General features: G+C 41.0%; 1 protein-coding gene across 2 annotated transcripts in view; it reads right to left on the minus strand.

Annotated features, from left to right (window-relative positions):
- Positions 1 to 17,985, minus strand: part of PLSCR1 (phospholipid scramblase 1) — a 29,999-nt gene extending 12,014 nt beyond the window's left edge. The window contains exons 1-3 of one of the 2 annotated variants that reach the window (XM_063101460.1): positions 17,694 to 17,985; positions 5,826 to 5,851; positions 3,557 to 3,637 (exon numbers count right to left, since the gene is read on the minus strand). In XM_063101460.1, coding sequence (XP_062957530.1) covers positions 3,557 to 3,637; positions 5,826 to 5,838 — 94 coding nt within the window. In that variant the 5' untranslated portion in view covers positions 5,839 to 5,851; positions 17,694 to 17,985. Of the gene's footprint in view, positions 1 to 3,556; positions 3,638 to 5,825; positions 5,852 to 17,693 lie in introns of those variants that run through there. The other variant, XM_063101461.1, reaches the window with a different exon arrangement.
- Between the last annotated feature and the right edge of the window lie 6,146 nt (positions 17,986 to 24,131).

Genomic DNA, 24,131 nt, shown 5'->3' on the forward strand with positions numbered 1-24,131 from the left:
ACTGAGTCAACCTGCTCTTAGGGAGCTTACTGTGAACTTCTGAAAGACAAAAAATAAATTTTAAAAGATTTCTGATTGGCACGATGGAGAAAATAGGTGTGGGAGATGGCAGGGTGCAAAGCAGTTATGTTAGTATACATACACTTTATATTGAGATCTAAAAGATGAGACGGAAAAAGCTTTATTTGAAGATCTGCTGAGAAATGCTCCAGGAAGAAGGAAAAGCAGATGCAAAATCCCTGACTCTGGGAATGATTTGGCCTTTCGTGTGAGAGAAACATCATGAGAGAGAGGAAGAACAGGAATGGCTGTCAGAAAAGAACAAGAGACAGTTCATCTAGGGAGGCCCTTACTGAGGAGTTTAGATTTGATCCCAAGTGTGATCGGCAGGCACTGGAGGATTTGAAGCAAAGGACTGAGTTCCATGATCTCAATTATGTCTTAAAAAGTTTTTAGAAGTGCCGAGCATTGGAATTTACAATGGGAAACAGAGATGCAATCCCTGCCTCACTGTTTGATAGGAGAGATAACTTTATACTCACCCTATTCTAGAGGGCTATAAACAAGTGTGATTAATTGATTAATGAGAATTGGAGGCGAGTGATTTGAAGTAAGGAGCCAGGCTTTTATGACTACACAGGCCAAAGGTGGCTACTGAGACATGGAGAGGGAAGGGAAGGAGCAGGTGCAGCCCCCCAGAGGACCAGCTTCCAACTGAGAGCTGAAGGGTGCGGAGGAGTTGACAGGCTGGGCACACAAAGAGCATTGCAGAGAAAAGTCCTGGGATTGTAACAAACACAGAGTTTTAACAATCTGAAAAATGGCCAGTCTGGCCGAACAGTAGAGCTGGGCTCGAGGCACTTAAAGTGGGAGTAGGGAAGAGGCTCGCCTGGACCTGGTTTGGCCTTCATCCTAAAAGTAATGATAAGCTGATAAGCTAGGGGCTGAACACTGCCTCTGATATGAATAAATATAGATTTTTAAAGATCACTGGCTTCAGTGCAGAGGTTCAGGCAAAGCCAATGGGGACCTAGAAATGTGAATTAATTGGTCACATTATTAACATCACAATAGTTTGATTATATAAAGCCCAACTGATTTAACATATGATTAATATGTTAGCAAATACGTGTCATTTATTATTTGCAAAGCATTGTGCTCAGCATTTTATATATACTCTCACTCGTTTTTATATGCATGTGTGTGTGTGCGTGCGTGCGTGCGTGCGTGCGTGTGTGCGTGCGTGCACGTGTGGGGCTGGCCTGTATGGGGATCTGAACCCTTGACCTTGGTGTTATCAACACCACGCTGTAACCAACTAAGCTAACCAGCCAGCCTTTATTCTCTCATTTAATCTCCAAAGCAATCTAAATAGAAAAATATCATCCCCAATCATAGATAAGAAAACAGACTTTGAGGTACTGCAACTTGTCTAAGACCACCACACAACCAATAAGCACAGATGGCAGAACTTAAAGTCTGATCCGAAGTCTCTATACCTCAGTTAATTAATAGTATTTACCTTATAAGAGTGTCCTGAGAAATAAATGAGTTAAGCCACATTTAACTCCTTTTAACTCCACTTAACTCCATTTAACTTCCATTTAACTCCATATTTAAAAGAATGCCCAAAGCACAGTAAACTCTCAATCTTAATTTATCCTTATTGTTAGCATCATTGTGATCTTAAGAACTGTGTTATATGTGGCCTTTAGACTCGAGAAACAAAATCAAGCTATTTTTCTAGCAAATTCTCAAGTTTATAACTGAATTTCATTATGTACAACTTCTTTTAATTAGCTATGGGGTGGATTAAATCATTCTCTAAGTACCTTGGATGAATATTATAGACTTACTAATAATTCTCTAAACACCAACCCTATAAGAACATAGAGCACAGGTATATATATATATTTATTTATTTATTTGTATTTATTTGTTTTGTTTGTGACCGGTGAGGGGATCGTAACCCTTGGTGTGATGTCGCCCGCACCACGCTCAGCCAGTGAGCGCACCGGCCATTCCCCTATATAGGATCCGAACCCGCGGCCTCGGCGCTCCCAGCGACGCACTCTCCCGAGTGACCCACAGGGTCGGCCCTAGCTCATATTTTTTTAATTGCAAACATCTGGATGAGATCCAGGACCTGCTGGGAGGTTTCTGGGTAGAAAATTAAACAGGTCATTTAGCTCCCAAGCAGATTTGTTTGCTCGGAGAAGGAAACAAAATGGTTACACCCTTCAGACAAACCACTTTCTCTTTGATCCTAAATACATAGGATGCTCTTTCAAGATGTGGGTAGCCTGTGCACTTGGAAATCTGGGCACATGTTAACATGGACTTTGCCATTTGTAAAGTTCTAGTAATTTTGATAACTCCATTTATCTAAATGAAAATCTCTAGATTCTTTCATGCATTGGTTCAAAAGAAAAAAGTACTTTCTACTACGTAGTGGTAAGACTCAATTACTTTTCTTAGAAATGCAAGGCATGAAACAGCATGCGTACAAAAATAAAGCTGTCACATATGTTACAAATGGAGTGAGCAGGAATGAAGCCATGTTGGGACCTAAAACCAGATGGTCTCTAAAAGATTTTAAAAGGACACAGGTGTTTTCTTGGCATGCATTTCTCTGAGTTCCCTTTTTTCCCATGGTTATTTGATGTTTTGACCATGGTTATAGGGAAAGATGAGATTATTTACACAGTGTAAAGTTGTTTTCCAGCCAGCCTGGAGCAGCAGGCTTGCACATACTATCCAGACCTTGGGCAACCAAGGAAGACATCAATAAAGCTATTCTGATTCCATCCCTCCAGTAGGACCTGAGACAATAACAAGGATGGGAGCAGAAACCAGATGGAACCTTGGGGCGACCTTGCACCTGGCTCCTTGCACACAACCCCTGTGGCTCACATCCCTCTCCCTTCTGCTTTTCACTTCCCACCTTCCATTCCCTCAATCCACTCTTTAAAAACTCCTCAGTAAATCTGAGTCTGTGAGATGGCTTTAGTCTGGCCATCCTCCTTCAGGTGTACCTGAGAGATCCTTTAGCTCAGGTCACCGGTATTCCTGAATAAAAACTGACTTCCATTTTCATCAACATTTGAATTTTGAGTGGCTTGTTTCTGAAAGGGGGAAGGCAGCCGGACTTGTGCCAGATAACAATACGACTCAAAAACACCCAGCGATAAATCTCCTGTGATTACATGATCACAATTTTCAGAACAGATGATCAAAAAAATATTTTACTAACATCTGTATTTTGGGGTTTAATTTATGTGCAGCCTTGCATTTCATTTGCTAAATGTGAACCCACAACTGTTCTTATTTGCTCTCCTTTATACCTTTACTTTCCTCGATAAATAAAAATTAATTTCATGGAAAATATGTAGTTAAATAAAAAAAAAATACAATTAAGTTGCCAACATTTCATTAATGTGATTTTAAGAAAAAGAACTACAAAAATAAAGACACACATTTCCCCTCTCTCTCTTTCACTCTCTCAGCACTATCAATTGATTAATTTTAATTTTTCTTCTTTAATCAAATATTTTACCTTGAAATGCAGCCGATGGATACTGAGGGGGATGCCCGGCTGGCAATTTTTTTCCTGGGTGAGAAGCATTCGCTTGCATGTCTGCAATTCAAGGAGAGGTAAATACATGTCTGCTTAAATAAAATATCTATTTTAATAAAATACATTGTCCTTAGATAATTTTCACTTGTGTGGTTTTATACTGTGGTGAAATAGGTAAACTGTATTCTTCACTCAACATAAGCTGTACCTGTTATCAGAGCTAACTTGTGGTATAATCCTGTTTCAAACAAATTCCCTGTTAAATAAAATGAGACAGCCCTTGAGTTACTGGGGCTGAATTCCTAATTTTTCAAATATGCCTGATAAGTATTCAGTTCCATTCTTTTATTTTGTTGGTATTAGAAAAAAGATAGTTTCAAAACCACATGTGGACTATGAAGAGATAAGTGAAACTCGGACGTGAGAATGTTAATGATAGGATTGTGGGTGATTTTAAAGATAACTTTAATCATTGCTGTAAAAGTGATTTTTAAAAATATTTAAAATAATGCATATACTTCAATAGTTAGTTATATTTTTATTCTTATTCTGGAATTATACTAATAAAGTTGAACCATATGAAATTTCCAAAATATAAATGATTTTAACTATAAAAATCCTACCATTTAGTTACAACAAGCATACACATTAAACTTAGTTATCTGTAATTAATATGGCTTGAAAAACCTTAATGTATGCACAAATAGTACAACCTCCTATTTCTTCATATTCATGTCTCTCTAGTCATTCATTTATCCACCCTAGCCAGTCAACAAACATTTACTGAGCAACTCCTGTGTCACCCTTGGTTAGGCTTGGGGGCTGCAGAGGCTCTGCCTCCATAGAACTTATGGTCTAGTAGACACTACACTTAGATTATCTTCTCCTCTGGTTCCTTATGGGTGTCCAGCTGTAAATTCAAAATTGTTTGTTTTTGAATCATGGAGACACGGCATCAATACAGAGCAATATACAAGGGAACTTCAATAAGTTTGTGGAAGGTGAAATTGAAAGATGATTCGAATCTTTCCCTGAAATGTTTGAAGACCCCTAGTGTTGGCCCAACTTTTCAAATGAATAGCAGGAATTCAAGTACACCAAAGAGCATATGAATTACAGATTGATTTCTGCATTTGTGAAATGCAATTTAAAACAGCTTATAAAAATCATAGGACTATCACATTGTCTTGAAGATATTTTTACTTCTCTATATAAGTATATTACCATATGCACACATTATATACATGTGTATTCATACACATATACATATTTTATTTCTATTTATGCACATACATGCATAGACACATACAATTATATATATAAAACAAAAGAGTTAAAAGGTGACTAATGACCATAGCCAAATGGCTATTTCTAAATTGAATTAAAGCATTTTCAAGGTTGTAGCAAATAAAACTGCTTAATTTTATATAAATTTACATTAAAAAATCTTTAGTTGAGATTTATAAATAAAATTAAATCAATATAGCAGTCATTAAGAGAATATCGTAAAACTTCAAATGACAAAAGCAAGAGGCCTGATCCTGAAAATTATCTAATATATCTAGAAGGCTGACATGGTAGTGAAGGATGATTTTTGTTGTTGTTCTTATCTCAACAAAGATAAAAGAGAAAAATCAAGATCATTTCAGAAAAACAGGATTTGATTTTTGATATTTTCCCTGATATGTAGTGTTTTTCTCTTCAGAACCTTAAAAGTTTCATAAGGCGAAGTTTTTCATTACATGCTTGATAAATGCTCATCTTATTTAGAATTTTCTTGAGTGAAAAAAAGCAAAAGCCAGAACATAATGATTGGTATTATTTAAACCTATACACATGTGTACATTGTGAAATATACATCAGGGTAATATCTAAGGATTTTATTATACTAAACTGACATTAAATTCATTATCTGTTAATTAGTACTACTTGAATAATATTTATGTATATAAAATGCACAGAGAAAAGATAAAACTGTTCTGGATGGAATACAGTACACATTATATAACACATTTCCCAGTAAGCCTAAAATTTCTATACTTGCTCTAAGGCTTTCTTATTTTTAATAAAAAAATAGTGTTACTGGATGTTTGTGTACATCTTCTCAATAGTCAAAATACTGAACTAGACATTGGATTCTGGAGCATAAACACTATATATATTTTTTTGAAACTGAATGAAACAGGACAAATAAGCTAACAACAAACTTAATATTATACGGATAAAAGTAAACAGTTAAATTACTTACTTTGTTCATCCATGATTTAAATAGCTCTGAAAGAGAAGATCTGATATTAATACATTGTCTACAAATTAATAGGTCAAATATGACTGTTGAAACATGATACTGGAAAACTATTCAGTCACACTAATGGTTTATTCCTCTTTCTACATGTAGTCTAGCCTTATCCAGTCATTTAAATCCTTTGGGCTTAACCCTATTCCCTATGCTGAGTTTCTGAGTAGAACTTTAGAAGTTATTGGTCAGCACACGATGGTGAGCACTTTCTAAAAGCTTTTAGGGAGAGGGTCCATGTTGGGAAAATAGAATAATCAGGCCCCCCACCTTGGGTCTGGTTGGGGGTGGTGCGGCACATTCTTTGCAAGCAAATTGTGTATGTGTGGGTGGAGTTAGTGCACATGCATGGGGCTGCTGCTGGCTGGCATTGACTGCCTTGGGTGTCTACCCCGCACAGCCATGCTCTTGAACCTACGGCTTCCAAGGACCTGTTTGCCGGTTACCTAGCTCATAGACCTGTGAGGAGTCTGGTGACCCAGCCTAGTATGTGAGGGGTCTGGGGACCCAGCCTGGTGTGTGAAGGGTTTGTGACACAGTCTGTGAACAGGCTTGAGGGGTCTGTGAGCTCCAGACCCAGCCCTAGCTTGACAATTGGCTACGTCAGCAGGATTCCGACATTAGCCTAACACTACAATTGATGTAGTCAGCGACAGGATTCTGAGCAGGTAGAGGAGCCAAAAAGCCCTTGGAAGAAGGAGGAAATGTGGCTACTTTTGAATATGCTCTGCCCTATGGCCACTTTCCTGTTGACTGGGATCTGGTTGCTGTTCACTGTACCGCAAGGCAGCACAGACCAGGCACTATGGCAGAAAACCCCTTGGGAGGGGGAGGAAATATGGTTACCCTTGAGTATGTGGTACCCGGTGGCCAATTTTCTGCTGACTGGAGCCTGGCTACTGCTAACTGTGCTGCAAACTGATCGAGATTTGTGGCAGAAAGCAGAGTTGTTGGAAGCAAGGATGATTATCCTGGAGGATGACGTCCAGCGACTGGCCACTCCTGACCCTCACACCAGGGAAGATAACAAACCCAGTGGTGAGCTGGGGGAGACCATGAGTCTCCAGGCATGACCTGTTGTGCATGAGAAATTGAGACACGAGCAGCCTATGGCACCAGACGGACAAACAGTGGATGATCCACAGGTGACCCAGTTCACCACCTATGTCCCGTACATCCAGGCTGAACTGGTTGACTTGGGGAGACAGTTCAGGCAGAAACATGGGGAGCCCCTGGCTGCTTGGCTGTTGCAGTTATGGGACCTAGGGGTGGATAGTGTGATGTGCTCTTGTGAGGAGATGGAAAAATTGGCCTCCATCACCATGCACCCATCCCGGAGGCAGTGGCTGCAGAATATCCGCAGGTATTCACCAGAGCGAGGTAATCACTCCTTAATGGAATGGGTGAGTGCAGCTGCCCAAACCATGTGGGAAAATGCTGGAGAACCGCCCAAGATTGTTAGTAAGTGGCAAACATATGCTGAGTTGGTCCAAATCATTCAAGAGCTGGGGATGTGGCAGTCCATGTTTAACATGAACATTCGTGGCCCAGACGATGAAAACTTTACAGGCAGCATGAGAGACATAGTGCTGCAGAATGCCGCGCCAACATCCTGTGGGTCACTGATGGTCATATTGGCCCCATACATTGGTTGTCCTATACATGAGGTAATGACCATGATAGCCGGCTTGGGTGAAGTAGAGGATAGGAGACAAGCAAAAGGGGTCTGAAAGGTGGCTAAGACCAAACCCCCAAGAAATGCTCAGGATTTTATCCCGAAGGGACCAAGCAAGACTAGCTGTAAGCAGATATGGCTTGACTTGCTTGCAGCAGGGATTGATAAAAAGAAAACTGACCGGCAGCCAAATGCCTTGTGGCAGCGACTGCGCCCTGAACAGTGTTTCACCAAACGTCCGGAAACAGGTAGCAAGGTATGCTCAGTGGATTTAAAAGATTTCTTGGTTGCTCCTGAGGAGGTGGATGAACTGTTCCATTTTGACTAGGGAGCAGGCCAAGGTACTTGTCTTTTGGGGTAGGTGAGGACCGGAGGCCTCATGTTGAATTGGCAATACATTGGTCGAGGAAAAATGTACAGCATGTTTTGGCATTGGTGGATACAGGTGCAGAATGTAACCTGATATATGGGAATCCAGATAAATTTCCAGGGGCCACAGTTCATACAGATGGCTATGGAGGACATACTACTGAGGCCAAAGCTGTGTCACTGCCATTGGGCATACCAAGATTACCTCTTCGTGTATATACTGTATATATATCCCCTGTAGCTGAATACATCTTTGGTATGGATGTACTTTATGGTTTGCACCTGCAAACAACAGTTGGAGAGTTTCAGCTGTGAATACGGACAGTAAAGCCTGTGTTACAGGGATATGCTAAACATGACTCACAGGTGTCACTCAAGCCAAGACTTGTGGTTAATGTAAAGCAGTATTGCCTACCAGAAGGACATGCAGAGATAAGTGGCACTATATTGGACTTACAGAAAGGTGGCATTATTTGTCCGGCTCATAGCCCATTTAATGCTCCAGTATGACCAATGAAAAAGCCTGATGGTACCTGGAGAATGACTATGGACTATCAAGAAATGAACAAAGTAGTGCTTCCTTTGCATGTAGCCATGCCTTCAGTTCATGACTTGATGGATCAGCTGACAACTCAGCTGCGGACTTATCATTATGTATTGGACCTTGCAAATGCTTTTTTCTCTATTCCAGTCTCAGCTGATAGCCAAGATCAGTTCACCTTCACCTTGGAAGGAAGGCAGTGGACCTTTCAAGTATTGCCCCAAGGTTATCTGCATAGCCCAACCATCTGTCATTGTTTGGTAGCTGGGGACCTAGCCAAGTGGACTAGGCCTAGCACGGTTACAATTTTTCACTGCATTGATGACATTTTACTAACCTCTGATTCTCTTGCATATTTAACCCAGCCAGCTCCAACACTGCTAAGTCATCTGGAACAATGTGGGTGGGCTGTGAACACAGCCAAAGTACAAGGACCTGGGCTGTCAGTCAAATTCTTGGAGTGGTCTAGTCAGGTAAAACAAGAGTCATCTCAGAAGCTATTATAGACAAGATACAGGTATACCCTCGACCCACAACTGTAGCTCAGCTACAGACATATTTGGGACTTTTGGTGTACTGGGGAGCTTTTGTACCCCATATGGACCAAATGGAATGCCCGCTACATACACTGACAAAGAAAGGAGCCCTTTGGGATTGGACTGAGGAAATGGGGTTACCGGGCTACAAAAAGGGCAATACAGGAAGTACAGGCTTTACAAGTGGCCAACCCCACTAAGCCTTTTGAGTTAGATGTACATATAACCCAGGCGGGGTTAGGATGGGGTTTGTGGCAGAGACAGGACCGATTCCAAACACCTGTAGGATTCTGGTCTCAGCTCTGGAAGGGCACTAAAGTGCATTATACCCTAACTGAAAAAGCAGCAGCAGCTGTGTATTGTGCCTTGATAGCCACTGAAGCTATCACAGGAAATGCCAAAGTCCTAGTAAGGACGACATACCCCAGAATAGATTGGATGCACATGTGGGCAACCAACCCTAAAACGGGTATAGTTCAGACTCCTACTTTGTCTAAATGGGGAGCACTGTGTCAGTGAGTCCTCTGTCCAAAGAGTTGCAAACCATGCTAGGCCCAGTAGAGGTTGTGAAGGAAACTTTGACACAACCCTTACCCATGGAGGTGGAGGCCACACCTTTCCGTGAGGGACAGGACCTTTCACAGAGCAAGCTTGGTATACAGATGGCTCTAGCATGGGACCTTCAGCATCGTGGACAGCTGCTGCTGTCCAGCCCTTAGGAGACACCATGTGGTATGAAAATGGTGCAGGGCAAAGCAGTCAATGGGCTGAATTAAGAGCAGTATGGATGGTGATTTAAAAATGAGCCTGGGTCATTAACCATCTGTACTGACAGCTGGGCTGTGTACAAAGGTTTAACCTTTGGATTTCTACTTGGTAGTATCAACAATGGATGGTAGGCCACCGACCTTTGTGAGGACAAGCCATGTGGCAAGAGTTATGGGAACTGGGACATGAGAAAGAAGTAACTCTCTTCCATGGCACAGGATAATTTCCCTTAGCCAGTCCAGGAAATGATGAAGCCAGTGCCTTGGCTAAGGTAAGATGGCTGGAGAGAGCCCCAGCTACTGATGTAGCCCAGTGGTTACATCAACGAATGCAGCATGCTGGCAGCAAAACCATGTGGATGGCAGCTCAAAGATGGGCCTTGCCTATAAAATGGGAACATGTAGTGAATGCCTGTCGTGTTTGTCCAGTATGTGCTCAAGAGAGTCCACACCCCTGGTGGGTGCCCCATACAAATGGGTGAATAATTCGAGGAAGGGTGCCCCTGACTCAATGGCAAGTGGACTTTGTTGGACCACTGCCAAGGTCAGAGAATTTCAGATACATCTTCACTGCTGTTCATACGGATACTGGTCTTCTGTTTGTATGGCCTTATAAGGCCCCAGACCAGGTAAACACTGTGAAGGCATTGAATAGCCTTACTGCTATGTATGGCCAACTTGTAGTCATAGAGAGTGATAATGGAACCCACTTTACTGGACATGGGGTTCAGAGGTGGGCCTCCCAGTTGTCCATTCAGTGGAAGTTACATGTGCCATATCATCCCCAGGCAGCAGGACTGATTGAATGGTATAATGGATTTTTTAAAAAGGGACTAAGGCTATCTTCCCAACCCCCATCCCTGAAGGGGTGGACACGGTGATTATGGCTGACAGTCAGGATTCTAAATGAGAGACCCCACAAAAGTGGACCCTCTCCAGTGGAAGCTCTGATGCATAGGGCTGCAGCACCTGTACAGCTACAAATCACTACTAAAGATAAGCTTTGAAGCCAGGATATGGCAGGAATGAAAATATTCTCTTACCAGCCCCAACTGTTTGCAACAGGGATAGACAGTACAATGGAAATGGCCTTGGAGAATAAAAGCCCCCCATATATGCTGGGTAGGTTTAATAGGGCCTTGGGAAAAAGGTGAGGGAGGCTTGCAAGTATCACCTTGGATGACAAGTACCTGGCCTCCTTGAGTAAAGGTAACATGGCCTGGAAAAGATAAGTGCTCTATTCCAAAGGGCACATTTGTAAATTATCATTATGGCCAATTATGAGTTCTCCTATACTGTTACATATAGAACTTACAGCTCCACCAGTTTTAGCAGATAAAGTATGGTATCATAAGCCAGGTAAGATATCTATTCCTGCAACCATCTTTTCTCATGATGGCAAACTGTCATGTATCTTACCAGAGGGTCGAGAACTTCCCCTATTGGTACCAATAACCCTTCTGTCTTTTCACCCATAGTGTTCTGGCTGTAGGCACTGCACCAGAGTTGTGTCGACCTATTGAATGTGTGTTGAACTTCCCATCAGTATGACTGCAGGATTCCCATGGAGGATCACACCAATGGTGACTACTAACCAGACATGTGTGGCTAAAGGACAGAACTACAAGCCTAAAGACATAAAATTGAACAGACAATAGGTTATGTAAATGTTAAGGGTCATTTATCCTCACTAAGGGAACATCGCAGAAGATTCTGAATGCATAGATTTTACAGCGAGGGACCCTGAAGGGGTGGATTGTTGGAAACATAGAATAATTTAATCAGGCCCCCTTGCTTTGGGTCTAGTTGGGGGTGGTGCAGCATATTCTTTGTAAGCAAATTGTGTATGTGGGCAGAGTTAGTGTGCATGTGCAGTGCTGCCACCTTGGCTGGCATTGACTGCCTTGGGCGTCTGCCCCGCGTGGACATGCTCTCAAACCTACGGCTTCCAAGGACCTGTTTGCTGGTTACCTAGCTCATAGACCTGTGTGTGAGGGGTCTGGTGACCCAGCCTGGCGTGTGAGGGGTCTGGGGACCCAGCCTGGCATGTGAAGGGTTTGTGACCCAGTCTCTGAATGGGCTTGAGGGGTCCATGAGCTCCAGACCCAGCCCTAGCTCGACAGTCCAATAAGGAAGAAAGCCATAGGAACACTGGCAGCCTAAGACCCCAAATGGTAACCAGACTACAAACTTCACAGTCTTCACAACCTACAGACTTAGCTAAAGAAAGCCTGAGATCCCGTTCCCAGCCTCTGGCTTGGCTCCAGGAATAGCCCAGCAAGTGAGCAAAAAAGGTTAACTATCAGGTTATAGGACCATAATTATCTCCGGAAATTCCAGGTCTTGTGGACCTGTTCTACCCAACTTAAACAGCAAATTTATGAAGACCTGACACTCTCTTCTGTGCATCAAGAGATGCTTTTTACCAGAGAACTCATGCTCAAGAGTTGCCATGGCTGTAGATCCTTGACAATCCAAGCAAAACATTGTACTTGGTCATTTCTACAAAACGTAAGTAACAACAAAACATTCTACTCAGTACCTCTGCCTTCCAGTGCTTTGATTCCATTCTAGTCTTTCCCACTACTATCCAGTCACTACTTTCTTTGTCCACTGTAAATCTCAACCCCCTTCATGCCTATTAATAACAATTAACACATCAGGCAAAAACTCTGTTACCCAACTCTTTTATCTTGGACCCACACACTAATACAAATCAGCCCTTCCCCTTCCCCAGCCCACTGCAGTGTTGGCTGCCCCTTTACCGACTCCTGCTACAACAACCCTAAATGGTAAATAAGTCAACCGGTCTCTCTATATCCTCAACTAAAATTGTGTCCCCAAGATGAAGCTACTTCCTTCCTCTCCATTGCAAAATTATTTTTTAAGCATAAAATTTCATAATTTAGAAAAACTCTTAAGAATGTTGCAATTATTATTATCTCTTAGTTATATGTACTCAAAAAGTTCAGCAACAGTTAAATAATTCAAAATGGATTTACTTGCCCCTGGAATAAATCCAGATATTTGTTTGTGTAACTGATGTAACTTCCTGGATTTTCTTAGAACAATAGGAACTTGGGTTTGCATTAACTGGTCAGAAACTAACTGGTGTGAACCTCAACTAGCCAGAAGGGCAGAAGTATTAAAATTTAGATTTTTCTATAATCCGTCTATAAGGCAAACAGTAAGCTAATAAACACACGTAATTAAAGCAGACTCAAAGTGTCCAAAGCTGCATTAGTGTTTTGGGTTCCATCATATGAAGAACTATAAAAGAATACTAAATTCATACATACAACACACCAAAATTATTTTTAACAACTTCACATTCTATCATCAAAGGTTACACATTAAAAATGAATACACATTTTCTTAAAATATGGCAAGAATACCTCGACCAATATACAACAATTAAAAGATTGACCAATTCTGGAGTACAAAGAGTATACCTTAATCATCACACTGAAATAAACATCTTTAAAGTTTTTAGCTATCCCCTGCTACTTATAGGACACCACTCTTTAACATGCTTAGCTTAAAAAAATGTTCAAGGCCTTTAACCAATTTTAACAGCAATTTTAATGTTGTTTCAGTCATTCTTCCCTTGCCTACAATGTCAGAAAGGCACTAAATAATACCTAAGGACAAACCTTAAAAAATATATATGAGGTGAACATAGGCAAGCTGTTATTTTTTATTTTTTTGTAAGGAAAGCACTAAATCAGGAAAATATTTCATAGTTTCTGCATTGCAATTCTATACATCTGAGATAAAATACATTTTTGTTTTAATATTGAATGTATTTCTTTTTAACATTTAGTTGTTTTAGGCTGCGAAGTCCCGTACAAACCAGAAATAAATGATGTGCTACAAAGACAGGGAATTTATAAACTAATACTATGCGTCATATCAGGAACAGGTGGAGGATCTTAAGCATGAAGTGTCATAAGTTTCCAAGTCCTGGCTAAATGAATATCAAGTTTGAATACACATTGTCTTTACCTTTCATGGAGTCAGAGATCATTCTCTCCTTGCACAGAAATCTAAGGAAGGGAACAGTGCTCATTTGTTCATATTTTCTCTTTGTCTTCCCAGTTGGTTACTTTATTTTAAATCTTAAAAGACAAGTTAATGAGAATCAGCACCTATTGGCAAAACTACTGCAGAATAAAATCTAGGTCTTCACTTTACTGGAGCTTTTAGAATTTTAGCAATTACATAATACCTCAAGCATTGAAAATGGTATGTAATAAATTCTGGTGCAGAATGTTAAGTGATCCTTGTACCTGTGCTAGTGCCAATTAGAATAAAGCACTGTATGCCAGGTGAATAAAATAATCCATCATGTGAATGTCTACCCTGCCTACTCTCTTGTTTGCTATTATAATGATCCTTTGGTTTTCTCAAATTTAATGGGTCTAATTCCAAGACGTATGTCCCTCAATTTTAGAAAAGTTGGGTGTGTCCTGGTTAAATTAATTAATTAATTTAACATAACTTCAATTATGGATTGAATTGTGTTCCCCCAAAAGTTTAATGTGCTGGAGGCTTGGTCCTCACTGTGACAGTGTTAAGACGGTGGGAAGTTCTATTGTGGTAATTGAAAGGTGGGACCTTGAAGAGGCAATTAGATTGTAGTACTATGCTGTAGTGAATGAATTAATAATGTCAAGAGTGTGAATCTGAGGGCTTTAAAAGGAGAGTTCATGAGGAACTATCTCTCTGCTTTACCATTTTCTGCCATGTGAGATCCCTGCATAGCTGTAAAGCCATCACCAAAGAAGAGCCTAACCAGATGTGTTTCCTTGACTTTGGACTTCTGAGCCTCTGAACTGTGAGCAATAAATTTTGTTTTCTTACAAATTACCCAGTTAAAGGTATTTTGTTATAAGCAACAGAAATGGACTGATTCAACTTCTAACTAACGGCTTCTGCTACTTTTATTATAAAACAAATTCCAGAAAGACTTCTGGGAAAGAGAAAATCATATTTATCCTATACCAAAAAAAAAAAAAAAAAAAAAAAGTCTGTATAAACACAGGAGAAACCAGTTCATATTTTTCTCAAGCCCCAAGATGGTGATATTTGTTCTGAATTATTTTAGCAAGACTCTACTGCTCTAAAAACAATCTTGAGATTCTAGGTCCCCAGCTTCTTCCAATAAGTGAGAATGAGATACTAGGCTAAGGGGAGGGGAGAAATTGGGCAGAGGCAGGGGGAGAAGGCAACAGTTGCTGAGGTACACAAATCAAATAATTTCCATGTCATTCTGGTTACATTTGTATGTAAATTTTGTGCATTTGAAAAGGGTTAGTTGACATTTAAGGAGGAAAGCAATTCATCTGTTGAACTCTTGCTTTTCATAAAAACTAAGCAGAGCAAGAACAGATGTATTTACATAAATGGGTGAGGCAAGGAGGTGGTGAGTTTGAGTAACCAGCACACCGAAAGTGTAGGATGGGGGGCTGGAGTGCACGACTGAGACTATTATAAATGCAAACTATCTCTGAACAGGGAGTCTTCCTTAAAAAAATCCAGTCCTGTATTTTAGCTCAGGAAAAAAACCAAACATGTTTAGAACCAATTTGGGTTTGCCTTTTACACTAAACCTTGATTTTAAAAATGTAGATAATATTTGAACCGGGACCAACTGAGATGGTAGTGTTCAAGTGTACTACAAGAAAGCAAGTACACCTAAGAGACAAAAGAAACCAAAACCTGACCTTTGGGTTAGTCATTCTCATGTGATTATTAAAGCCTTTCGAGACAGTCCAGAGCTCACTCACAAATTTGAGTTGTTTCCTTCCTTCTTTATAGATGAGGAAACTAAGCCCATAAAGATAACGTGGTTACTGAATGACATACAGCTCACTAATTAGCTGAGTTAAAATGATTCATGGATTCATTATTCATGTCCTTTGCACTTATGTCCCTAATTCACTGGGGTGGAAAAAAAAAAAGACTGCCAACTTTCAATGAAATTCGTTAAAAGACTGCCTTTAAGGTATCTTATGTGAGATAGAAAAGGCTTAAATTTCAATTTACTCTTGGGGTCACTTAGTTTTTACTAGGCCAGGTAAATTTTCTCTAAGTACTTATTAAAACAAAATTTGGAAAATGAACAATCGTTAGAACTGATTAAAGTGTTTTGGCTTTTAAATTTAGCGCTATTCAAATTAGTTCTATAGAGGGTGTGTATATACACACACATATGCACATGTATACATAGATAAATACTTCTTATATAAATATTCCCTCAGTATAAAGCATATGTGGTTTTCAAGTAACATTGATTAATGGCATAGAGCATGCAAAACGCTACACCAGGCATCAGAGCACTACACATAGGTACTAGGGGAGACAGACAATTAAGACAGTCAAGTATATTATTTAAAATAGTCTAAGTGCTGTGAATAATAATAATGGTGCTATAAGAAAAGGTTATGGGGGTAATAGCTTAGATGGTGGTAGTGGTGGGGTTGTCAGGAAAGTCAGACTGAGAGCTGAAGGAAGTTTAAAATCAACTAGTCCATGGAGGTGTCTGTGTCAGATGGAACATAAGGGACAGAGGGAACCTCACGGGTACAAGACCTGAAGCTGGAGGAAGCTTGGTTCATTCAAGGCAATGAAAGATCTGAGGTTACAAGAGTAGAAGTGGGAGATCCTCAGAGACGAATGGAGAAGTGCACAGCGGTTGGTTCACACATGTTTAATGTCTCCCCACCTGTACTGTGAGCTCCTTTACAGAGCTGAAGGCCGCTTGATCTACAACACAGGCTTTTCTACATCCCACTTTTCTATCTAACTACTGAAATCCACTCATTTCCATTTTTCATTTCCTGGTGTTTGTTCATTGTTCAAAACCCTACAATTGTTGTGGCATTAAGAGAAGCTTCTGCTGTTAGGAAAATTTAAAAAAGAAAAAGGAGCCCCCAAATCGCCTGACACTTCTCAGTAAGCAGTGTCACTTGTACTAACCATGCATCGTAATTCAAATTGCTTAACTGGGAGCAGCAATGACTGCCTGTTCCTGGAACTGGGAAGTGAACATGCCAAGACTTTCAGGTATAACAGTACATAAAAACAACAACAACAACAAACAAACAAACATGGGAACCAGATAGTGAGCATGGAGAAGTAGGGACTCTGTCAAATATTTGAAATAATAAAAGCTACATTTATTTCACTGAGGATTTTCTGCAGTGCCAGGAGCTGCTCTAACAATGTTACATTAATTCATGTAATCCTAACTCTTGTAACCTTTTTAAAATAGTTACACAATGTCAGAGATGAGGCAAAGGGAAGAACCTATATGAAGAAATTGGCTCAGAGTCCACAGATGAGAAGCAGCGGAGGCAGGATTCCAACTCAGGCAGCCTGAATCTGGAGCCCACGGTCTCAGCCACCATGCGTTACACCGCCTCTGTCCTGCCTTGCCTTCTGATATTCTAGAGTGCCCCGCGTAGTTCGGGCCCCAGCCATACTTCCAATAAACACTTCCTGTTAAATGACAGCCAGCAGGCTCTATCACTCGTCCCTTCTAATACCCCACTGTGCTGGCAGCTACCCCCGAGCCCACTTCTGGACATGAGTTTGGGCAGCTTAGCTAAAGGGGAGCAGAGCCCTTGGAGGTGTTCTCAGACAGGACACACCTTGTCATTAGAGTGGTTCTGGGGCGGCCAGGTGTACCCCGGGCCAGCTGGGGACCCTTGCTGAGTCCCAGCTCCCCAGGGTCGCTTCTTGAGGCCGCTTGAACTCCTCCACCTCCCGCAATCCCAAGCTCCACCCCACATCCTCCACCCCCAGAGCAAACAGACCCCGCGGGCCCTCGCGCCCCTCCCCCACAAGCAGTTCCCATCGCCCCTGCCGGACTTGGGGACTTGTGCGGGACCCGCGCAGATCCCGCGCCAGAGAAAACTGCCAGCCCACCTGCGGCTGCCGCTGCTTCCGCGCAGTCCTCGTCTGGATGCGGTCCGGGAGCCCGACGCCTGGCGTGGCTGTCCCCTTTCGGGCACCGCGGTTGCACAACCTCCCCTGAAGTCGGCGGGAAAGGGGCTTCAGCGGCCTCTGCGCGTTCCGTGCGGCGACGCCCGCGGCGGCTCCTACTTTCGTTTCCTGGATCCTACGTGTGCGACAGGGCCGCCCCCTCCAGGTCCCCGCGTGCGCTCCGGCTCCCTCCGCAGGGTGGGCGCGCAGTGCCTGCCTCCCGCCCCTTTCTCGCTCCTCGGTCAAGGGCAGAGATGAACTGGCACGTCCACAGCACTTGGAGCTGGGAAGTCATCCGCCGGGGCGTGGCCTCCTCCAAGGATCTCCCTTTACTATGGCCTTGACCTCTATCCCTCAGATTCCGAAAGGGAAGCCGGGGGTGCTGAGTGCACATAAGGCGGGGTCGAGACTCGTTCACTTTATGGCGCCGTCGTCTCTCTTGCCCTCTTGCTCTCTTTCCTTCCATCTGACAATGTTTTATTTATTTGTCACTGTATTTTTGTTTTAGCTTTTAAGAGCTCACCTCAGTGTTATAAAAACTGTGCCTAGATCATTATTTTTCAAAAAAATAATTTTTATTGTGTATATTTAAAGTATACACCATGATGTTTTAAGATACATGTAATAAGGTAAAATGGTGACGTAGAGGAACCAGTTAACACATTCATCATCTCACATAGATACCCAATCCCACCCTCGTGACAAGAGCAGCTATAATCTCATTTAGCAAAAATCTGACGACAAAAAAACACTGTTATTAACTATAGTCTTCACATTGTCCGTTAGCTTCTTAGAATTTTTCATCCTATCTAGTATTGACTACTTCGTGTCCTTTAATCAACAGCTCCGCATTTCCTCCTCTCCACCTAGACTTGGTAACCGGTGTTTTATTTTCTATCTCTATATATTTGACCTTTTTTTCCCTCCAACATATAAGTAAGATTCTGATATATTTTTCCTTTTGTGTGTTTCCTTTTGTGGCTTATTTCACTTAATATAATGTTCTCCAAGTCCATCCATGTTGTGGCAAATGGCAGGATCTCCTCCTTTTTTAAAGCTGAATAATATCGTATTATACATATGTATGTATGTATGTTGCATATATATATATATATATTTATAATATACATATATCTCATCGTTTCTTTATCCATTTGTCCATTGATGGACACCTAGGTTGTTTCCATGCCTTGGCTATTGTGAATTATGCTTCAACAAGCACGGGAGTGCAGACATCTCTGTGAGGTAGTAATTTCATTTCTTTTGGGTATTTACACAGAAGAGGAATTGCTGAGTCATATAGTAGTTTTATTTTTAATTTCTTCAGGAACTTCCATACTGTTTTCTATAATGGCTGCACTGATGTGCATTCCCACCAACAGTGCTCCCTTTTCTCCACACTGTCACCAACAACTTATCTCTTGTCTTTTTGATAATAGCTATTCTAACACATGTGAGATGGTATCTCATAGTGGTTTCAATTTGAATTTTCCCGATAATTAATATTGTTGAGCACCTTTCATATGTCTGTTGGCCATTTTTATGTCATCTTTGGAGAAATGTCTATTCAAGTCCTTTGCCCATTTTTTAAATCAGGTTATATGTTTTCTTGCTATTGAGTTGTATGAGTTGTTTATAAATCTTGGATATTAATCCCTTATCTGATATATGGTTTGCAAATATTTTTTCCCAATCTATAGGTTGCCTTTTCATTTTGTTCATTGTTTCTTTTACTGTGCAGAAGATTTTAGTTTGATGTAGAATTAATATTGTAAAAATGTGCATACTACCCCAAAGCAAATACTGATCAGTTCAATCCCTTTCGAACTCCCAGTGGTATTCTTCACAGAAATAGACATAACAATTCTAAAATTCATATGGAACCAGAAAAAACCCAAAATAGCCAAAGCAATTCTGAGGAAATACACACACACACACACACACACACACAGTTGGAGTCATCCCACTTTGTAAATTTTAAATTACAAAGCTATAGTGAACAAAACAGTATGGTACTGGCATAAAAACAGACATGCAGACCAGTGAAACAGAGTAGAGAGCCCAGAAATAGATCCAAACATATATGGTCAACTAATTTTTGACAAGGGCATTGAGAAGACACAATGGGGAAAGGAGAGACTCTTCAATAAATGGTGCTGGGAAAACTGGATTTCCACATGTAAAAGAATGAAATTGAACTCTTACCTTATACTATACACAAAAATTAATCAAAATGGATAAAAGACCTACACATAAACCCTAAAACAATAAAAGTCCTCGAGAAGAAAACACAGGAGAAAAGCTTCGTGACATTGGCCTTGCCGCAGATTTCTTGGATACACCAAAAATGCAGGATAGGAAAGCAAAAATAAATAAATAAGACTACATCAAATAATGTTGTAAATATGTTTTAGCAGTCAAACCAACCCAACTTGATTAGAATATTTAATTTTCCAGTCCCTTAACTGGTACGAAAGCAACAGATAAGTAAATACTTATCGAACTGAAGGATGCGTTATTTAAAAAATTTTATTTACAAAGTAACGCATGATCTTCCAAACACTATGTTGTAATTTAGGATCTTTAAGATGGACAGCACCCCTTTAATGATTAGGAGAGACAAAAGATAGAAATAAAGATTGTATCACTTACAGGTCCTGGGGTTGGGGGGTACACTTATGCCTGGAGGCAACACACACAGAAGTCAGGGAACTTGTGGATAGCGAACCCATGGACCAACACCTTCATTGGCTTGAGGGCATTATTCAAATGGGTTTCCCATGGGGAGTTCTTTTTTTGGGGTGGGGGGCAGGTTTAAGGCAAGCATGCATGAATTCCAGGAGGTCAGGCAGTGACTGAGGGGTAGGCACTGTGCCATATGTCCACAGTCCATGTGGTTATGAGGGTCAGTGGGGCCAGCTGTCTCATAGGGAGGTGGTCACCAGGGAGCTGTTGGATAAGGCAGATATTTGGAACAATCATGATTAAGAATTGGGGGGAGGGTGTAGAACTGGAAACTCTCAAGGGTGACTGAGATCTGCTTATAGTATAAGAAAGTCCAATTTGTATTTAAAATGGATGCAGAGGCAACATAAAATTAAAGGAATTCATACAATTCACCCCTTGGTGCCTCAGCTTCATAGCTGAAATGTAAGGCAGTTGTATCCTGAGTGGTGGAGATTTACTGATTGTGAAAAGAAAGAGTAGTTGTGATTTTGTTTGGAGTTGCAAGGCCAGAGATTGTGGTAGAAAGCTGGAGGAAAGAAGAACAGAGAAAGACACTAGGGAGTGGGCGATCCTCTTCCCCAAGGGGCAGGGGGTCAATTGATAGGGGGCCCCTGGGAAAAACAATAATCTCCATAAATCTTAGTAACCTGCATTAGAGTTCCCCTTAGGTATGAAAGTGTAGGGGTGTACACTTGAGCAGAGAGCAAGAAGTATATATACCAGGATCGTGGGCTAAGAAGAGTGGATTCCAAAAGAGAGGTAAACATTTCCTGTGTGCACTTGTGTCTTAGGAGAGGAGTCCTGGGGGGATTCTGAGGCAACATAAAATTATAAAAATTTACTACACAATAAAGCCACATATGCAGAAAAGTGAAATCGTGTATTTTCCAGTTCCTACTTTTCTCCCCATTACCCTGCTAGCCCAAGTTAACAGACATTTAGAATGTTACTAAGAGAGGTGGGTGAGTGAGATGGAGAAGAAAAGGGGTTGGAAAGGAAGGAGATGGAGAGAGAAATTGAGGAATTAAGATGGAAAAAGGAGGTAGGACAACCAAGCCACCTCAGGGTTGAATCTTTCTTTCATCTCTGTGACTTTGTGAAAGTTACCTGCCAATCTCTGTGCCTCTTCTTCTAATTTGTAAAGGAGGGTGGTAGTAGTATTTACCTCATAGGATTTTTATGAGGCTTAAGGAGGTTTAAATATATAAAGGGTTTAGAACGGTGCCTGCCCTCAAAGTAAGCTTTCGCTTCTGGCTTTGCTTTCTGACTGCTGAACTTCTGTTGAGGAAGCGACAGGACGGCTGTAGAAATCCAGTAGCTTTCATGTTCAATGTTACTTTTTAACCTCTCCTTCCTCGATAAATATTGTGTTTGTGAATCCCAATACTTTTCTGTTCAGTTTTACACAGAAGAAATTTCTTGTCTCTCACTTAGGTTGGTGCCACGTTCTCTCCACCCGGGGCAGTGAGTAAGGGTGGGTGGACAGGCCTCTAAATGTAGACCTTCAAGCATTCCTTATTTTAATTTCTAGTTTCCAACTTCATCCTCTCCTTTATTTGACATCACTAAGTCCTTAGTCTCTTTGAGGTTCTGTGGAGGTAAATTGGATCTCCTTATCATCCCTCTTTACACATTTTAGGATGTGACTTCCAGTGTCTTGCAAATTCAGTTACATCTGTCTCTTCTTTCCATTTGCTCAGATTTGTTGAAATTTTACTGTCTGCAGATCCATATATATCCTTCTGGTTCTGATTCTCTGGAGAAAACTGACAAACACACCTAATAACTGAATATTAGGGTCTTTAGTTAACAGGGTTTCAAACTGTTCTTAGACGTTTATTAAAGCATCTCTTCTCCTGTATTTGCTTGTGATACCTACAGGAAAGTTTGTTTCCAATTAACAAATGTTTAGTTTGATGGATTTGTGATGAAGTGATCTCCCTTTTGGGTTTTTATTGCATCCTCATGGTTAGTGATCCTGATATTTGCTTATAATACTTTAAAGTAAGCTTGGTTAGCAGTAAATATAATTACTTTATTTAAAAATTTATGAACTCATCTGCATTTTATTTCCTTTCCTTTTATTCTGTAAACCCCTGAAATATGGTTTCCATCCCCACAATTCCAATAAAATTGGCCTTTCTCAGATTGGTAATTGCCTTTTAATTGTTAGAGTCCATGGAAATTATTAAATCTTGAACCGCTTTGGGGTTCTTCGTTTTTGTTTTGACTGTCTTCACTTTCACTTTATTATGGTCTCTGAAGAAAAATTCCATCTTTAATTAGAAAACATCTAAGTATAGTATAAACTTGGTTGCCTACCCCAAATTCAGTATGCTCTTTTACATGGTAAAATATTGGTTCTCAAATTTTAGCATGCATAAGAATCCACAGGATATTTAGTTAAAACTAAACTTGTGGAAACCTGACTTCAGGGTTTCTGTTTCAGTAGGTCTGGGATGGGGCCTGATGGAGTTTGGACGTGTTGTCCCCTCCAAAATTCATGTGGAATTTTTTTTTTTTTTTTTAATTTTATTTTGTCGATATACATTGTAGCTGATTATTGCTCCCCATCACCAAAACCTCCCTCCCTTCTCCCTCCCCCCCTCCCCCCCAACAATGTCCTTTCTGTTTGCTTGTTGTATCAACTTCAAATAATTGTGGTTGTTATATCTTCTTCCCCCCCCCCCCCGGTTTGTGTGTGTGTGTGTGTATGTGTGTGTGTGAATTTATATATTAATTTTTAGCTTCCTCCAATAAGTGAGAACATGTGGGATTTCTCTTTCTGTGCCTGACTTGTTTCATTTTGATCTCCAATGTGGCAGTGTTGGAAACTGATTGAGTCATGGGGCAGATCCCTCATGAATGGATTAACGCTCTCCCTGGGGGAGGGGGGATTAATGAGTGAGTTCTTGCTCGATTAGTTCCCATGAGAGCTCGTTGCTTCAAAAGACCCTGGCACCTCCTCTCTCTCTCTTGCTTCCTCTCTCTTGCTTCCTGTCGCCATGTGATCTGCTCGTACCCACTCCCTGCCACTTTCCACCATGAGTAGAAGCAGCCTGAAGCCCGTGCCAGATGCAGCTGTCCCAGAATCGTAAGCCAAATAAACCTCTGTTCTTTATAAATTACCCAGTCTCAGGTAATTCTGTTATAGCAACACAAAATGGACTAAAACAAGGCCTGAGAATTTGCTTTTCTAACAAGTTTCAATATCATGCTGATGATACTGTTCCCTTGACCACATTTTAAGAACCACTTGATAAAAGAACTCTATTGTTTTCAGGTAGTGTTGGAAAATGTGTTCGTGGAAGGTGAGTCATAGCACAAAGAAAGAATTTTAACTGGCAAACAATCTAGTGATTCCATTCTCCCTTACCTGTGATTAGTGTACTTGTCAGCATATTATCCATACTTGGCTAAGGGAAAATCTTGAGGGCTTCTAGGAAAGGCTTTATTGCTTACGTGTACACACACACACACACACACACCTCCTTCTCTCTGTACAATGAGGAATTGCTATGTGGAATTGTGACAGCCGTGTTGAGGCCATGAAAATCTTGAGCTGGTGAGACTGAGATGTAGAGAGAGCACCAGGACATGAAGCACCATGGAGGTGCTCCCCTGACCTTGGACTCAGGTAGCTCCAGATGACTT

The sequence above is a fragment of the Cynocephalus volans genome, chromosome 1 (assembly GCF_027409185.1).
Source record: "Cynocephalus volans isolate mCynVol1 chromosome 1, mCynVol1.pri, whole genome shotgun sequence".
NCBI classification, from domain to species: Eukaryota; Metazoa; Chordata; class Mammalia; order Dermoptera; family Cynocephalidae; genus Cynocephalus; species Cynocephalus volans.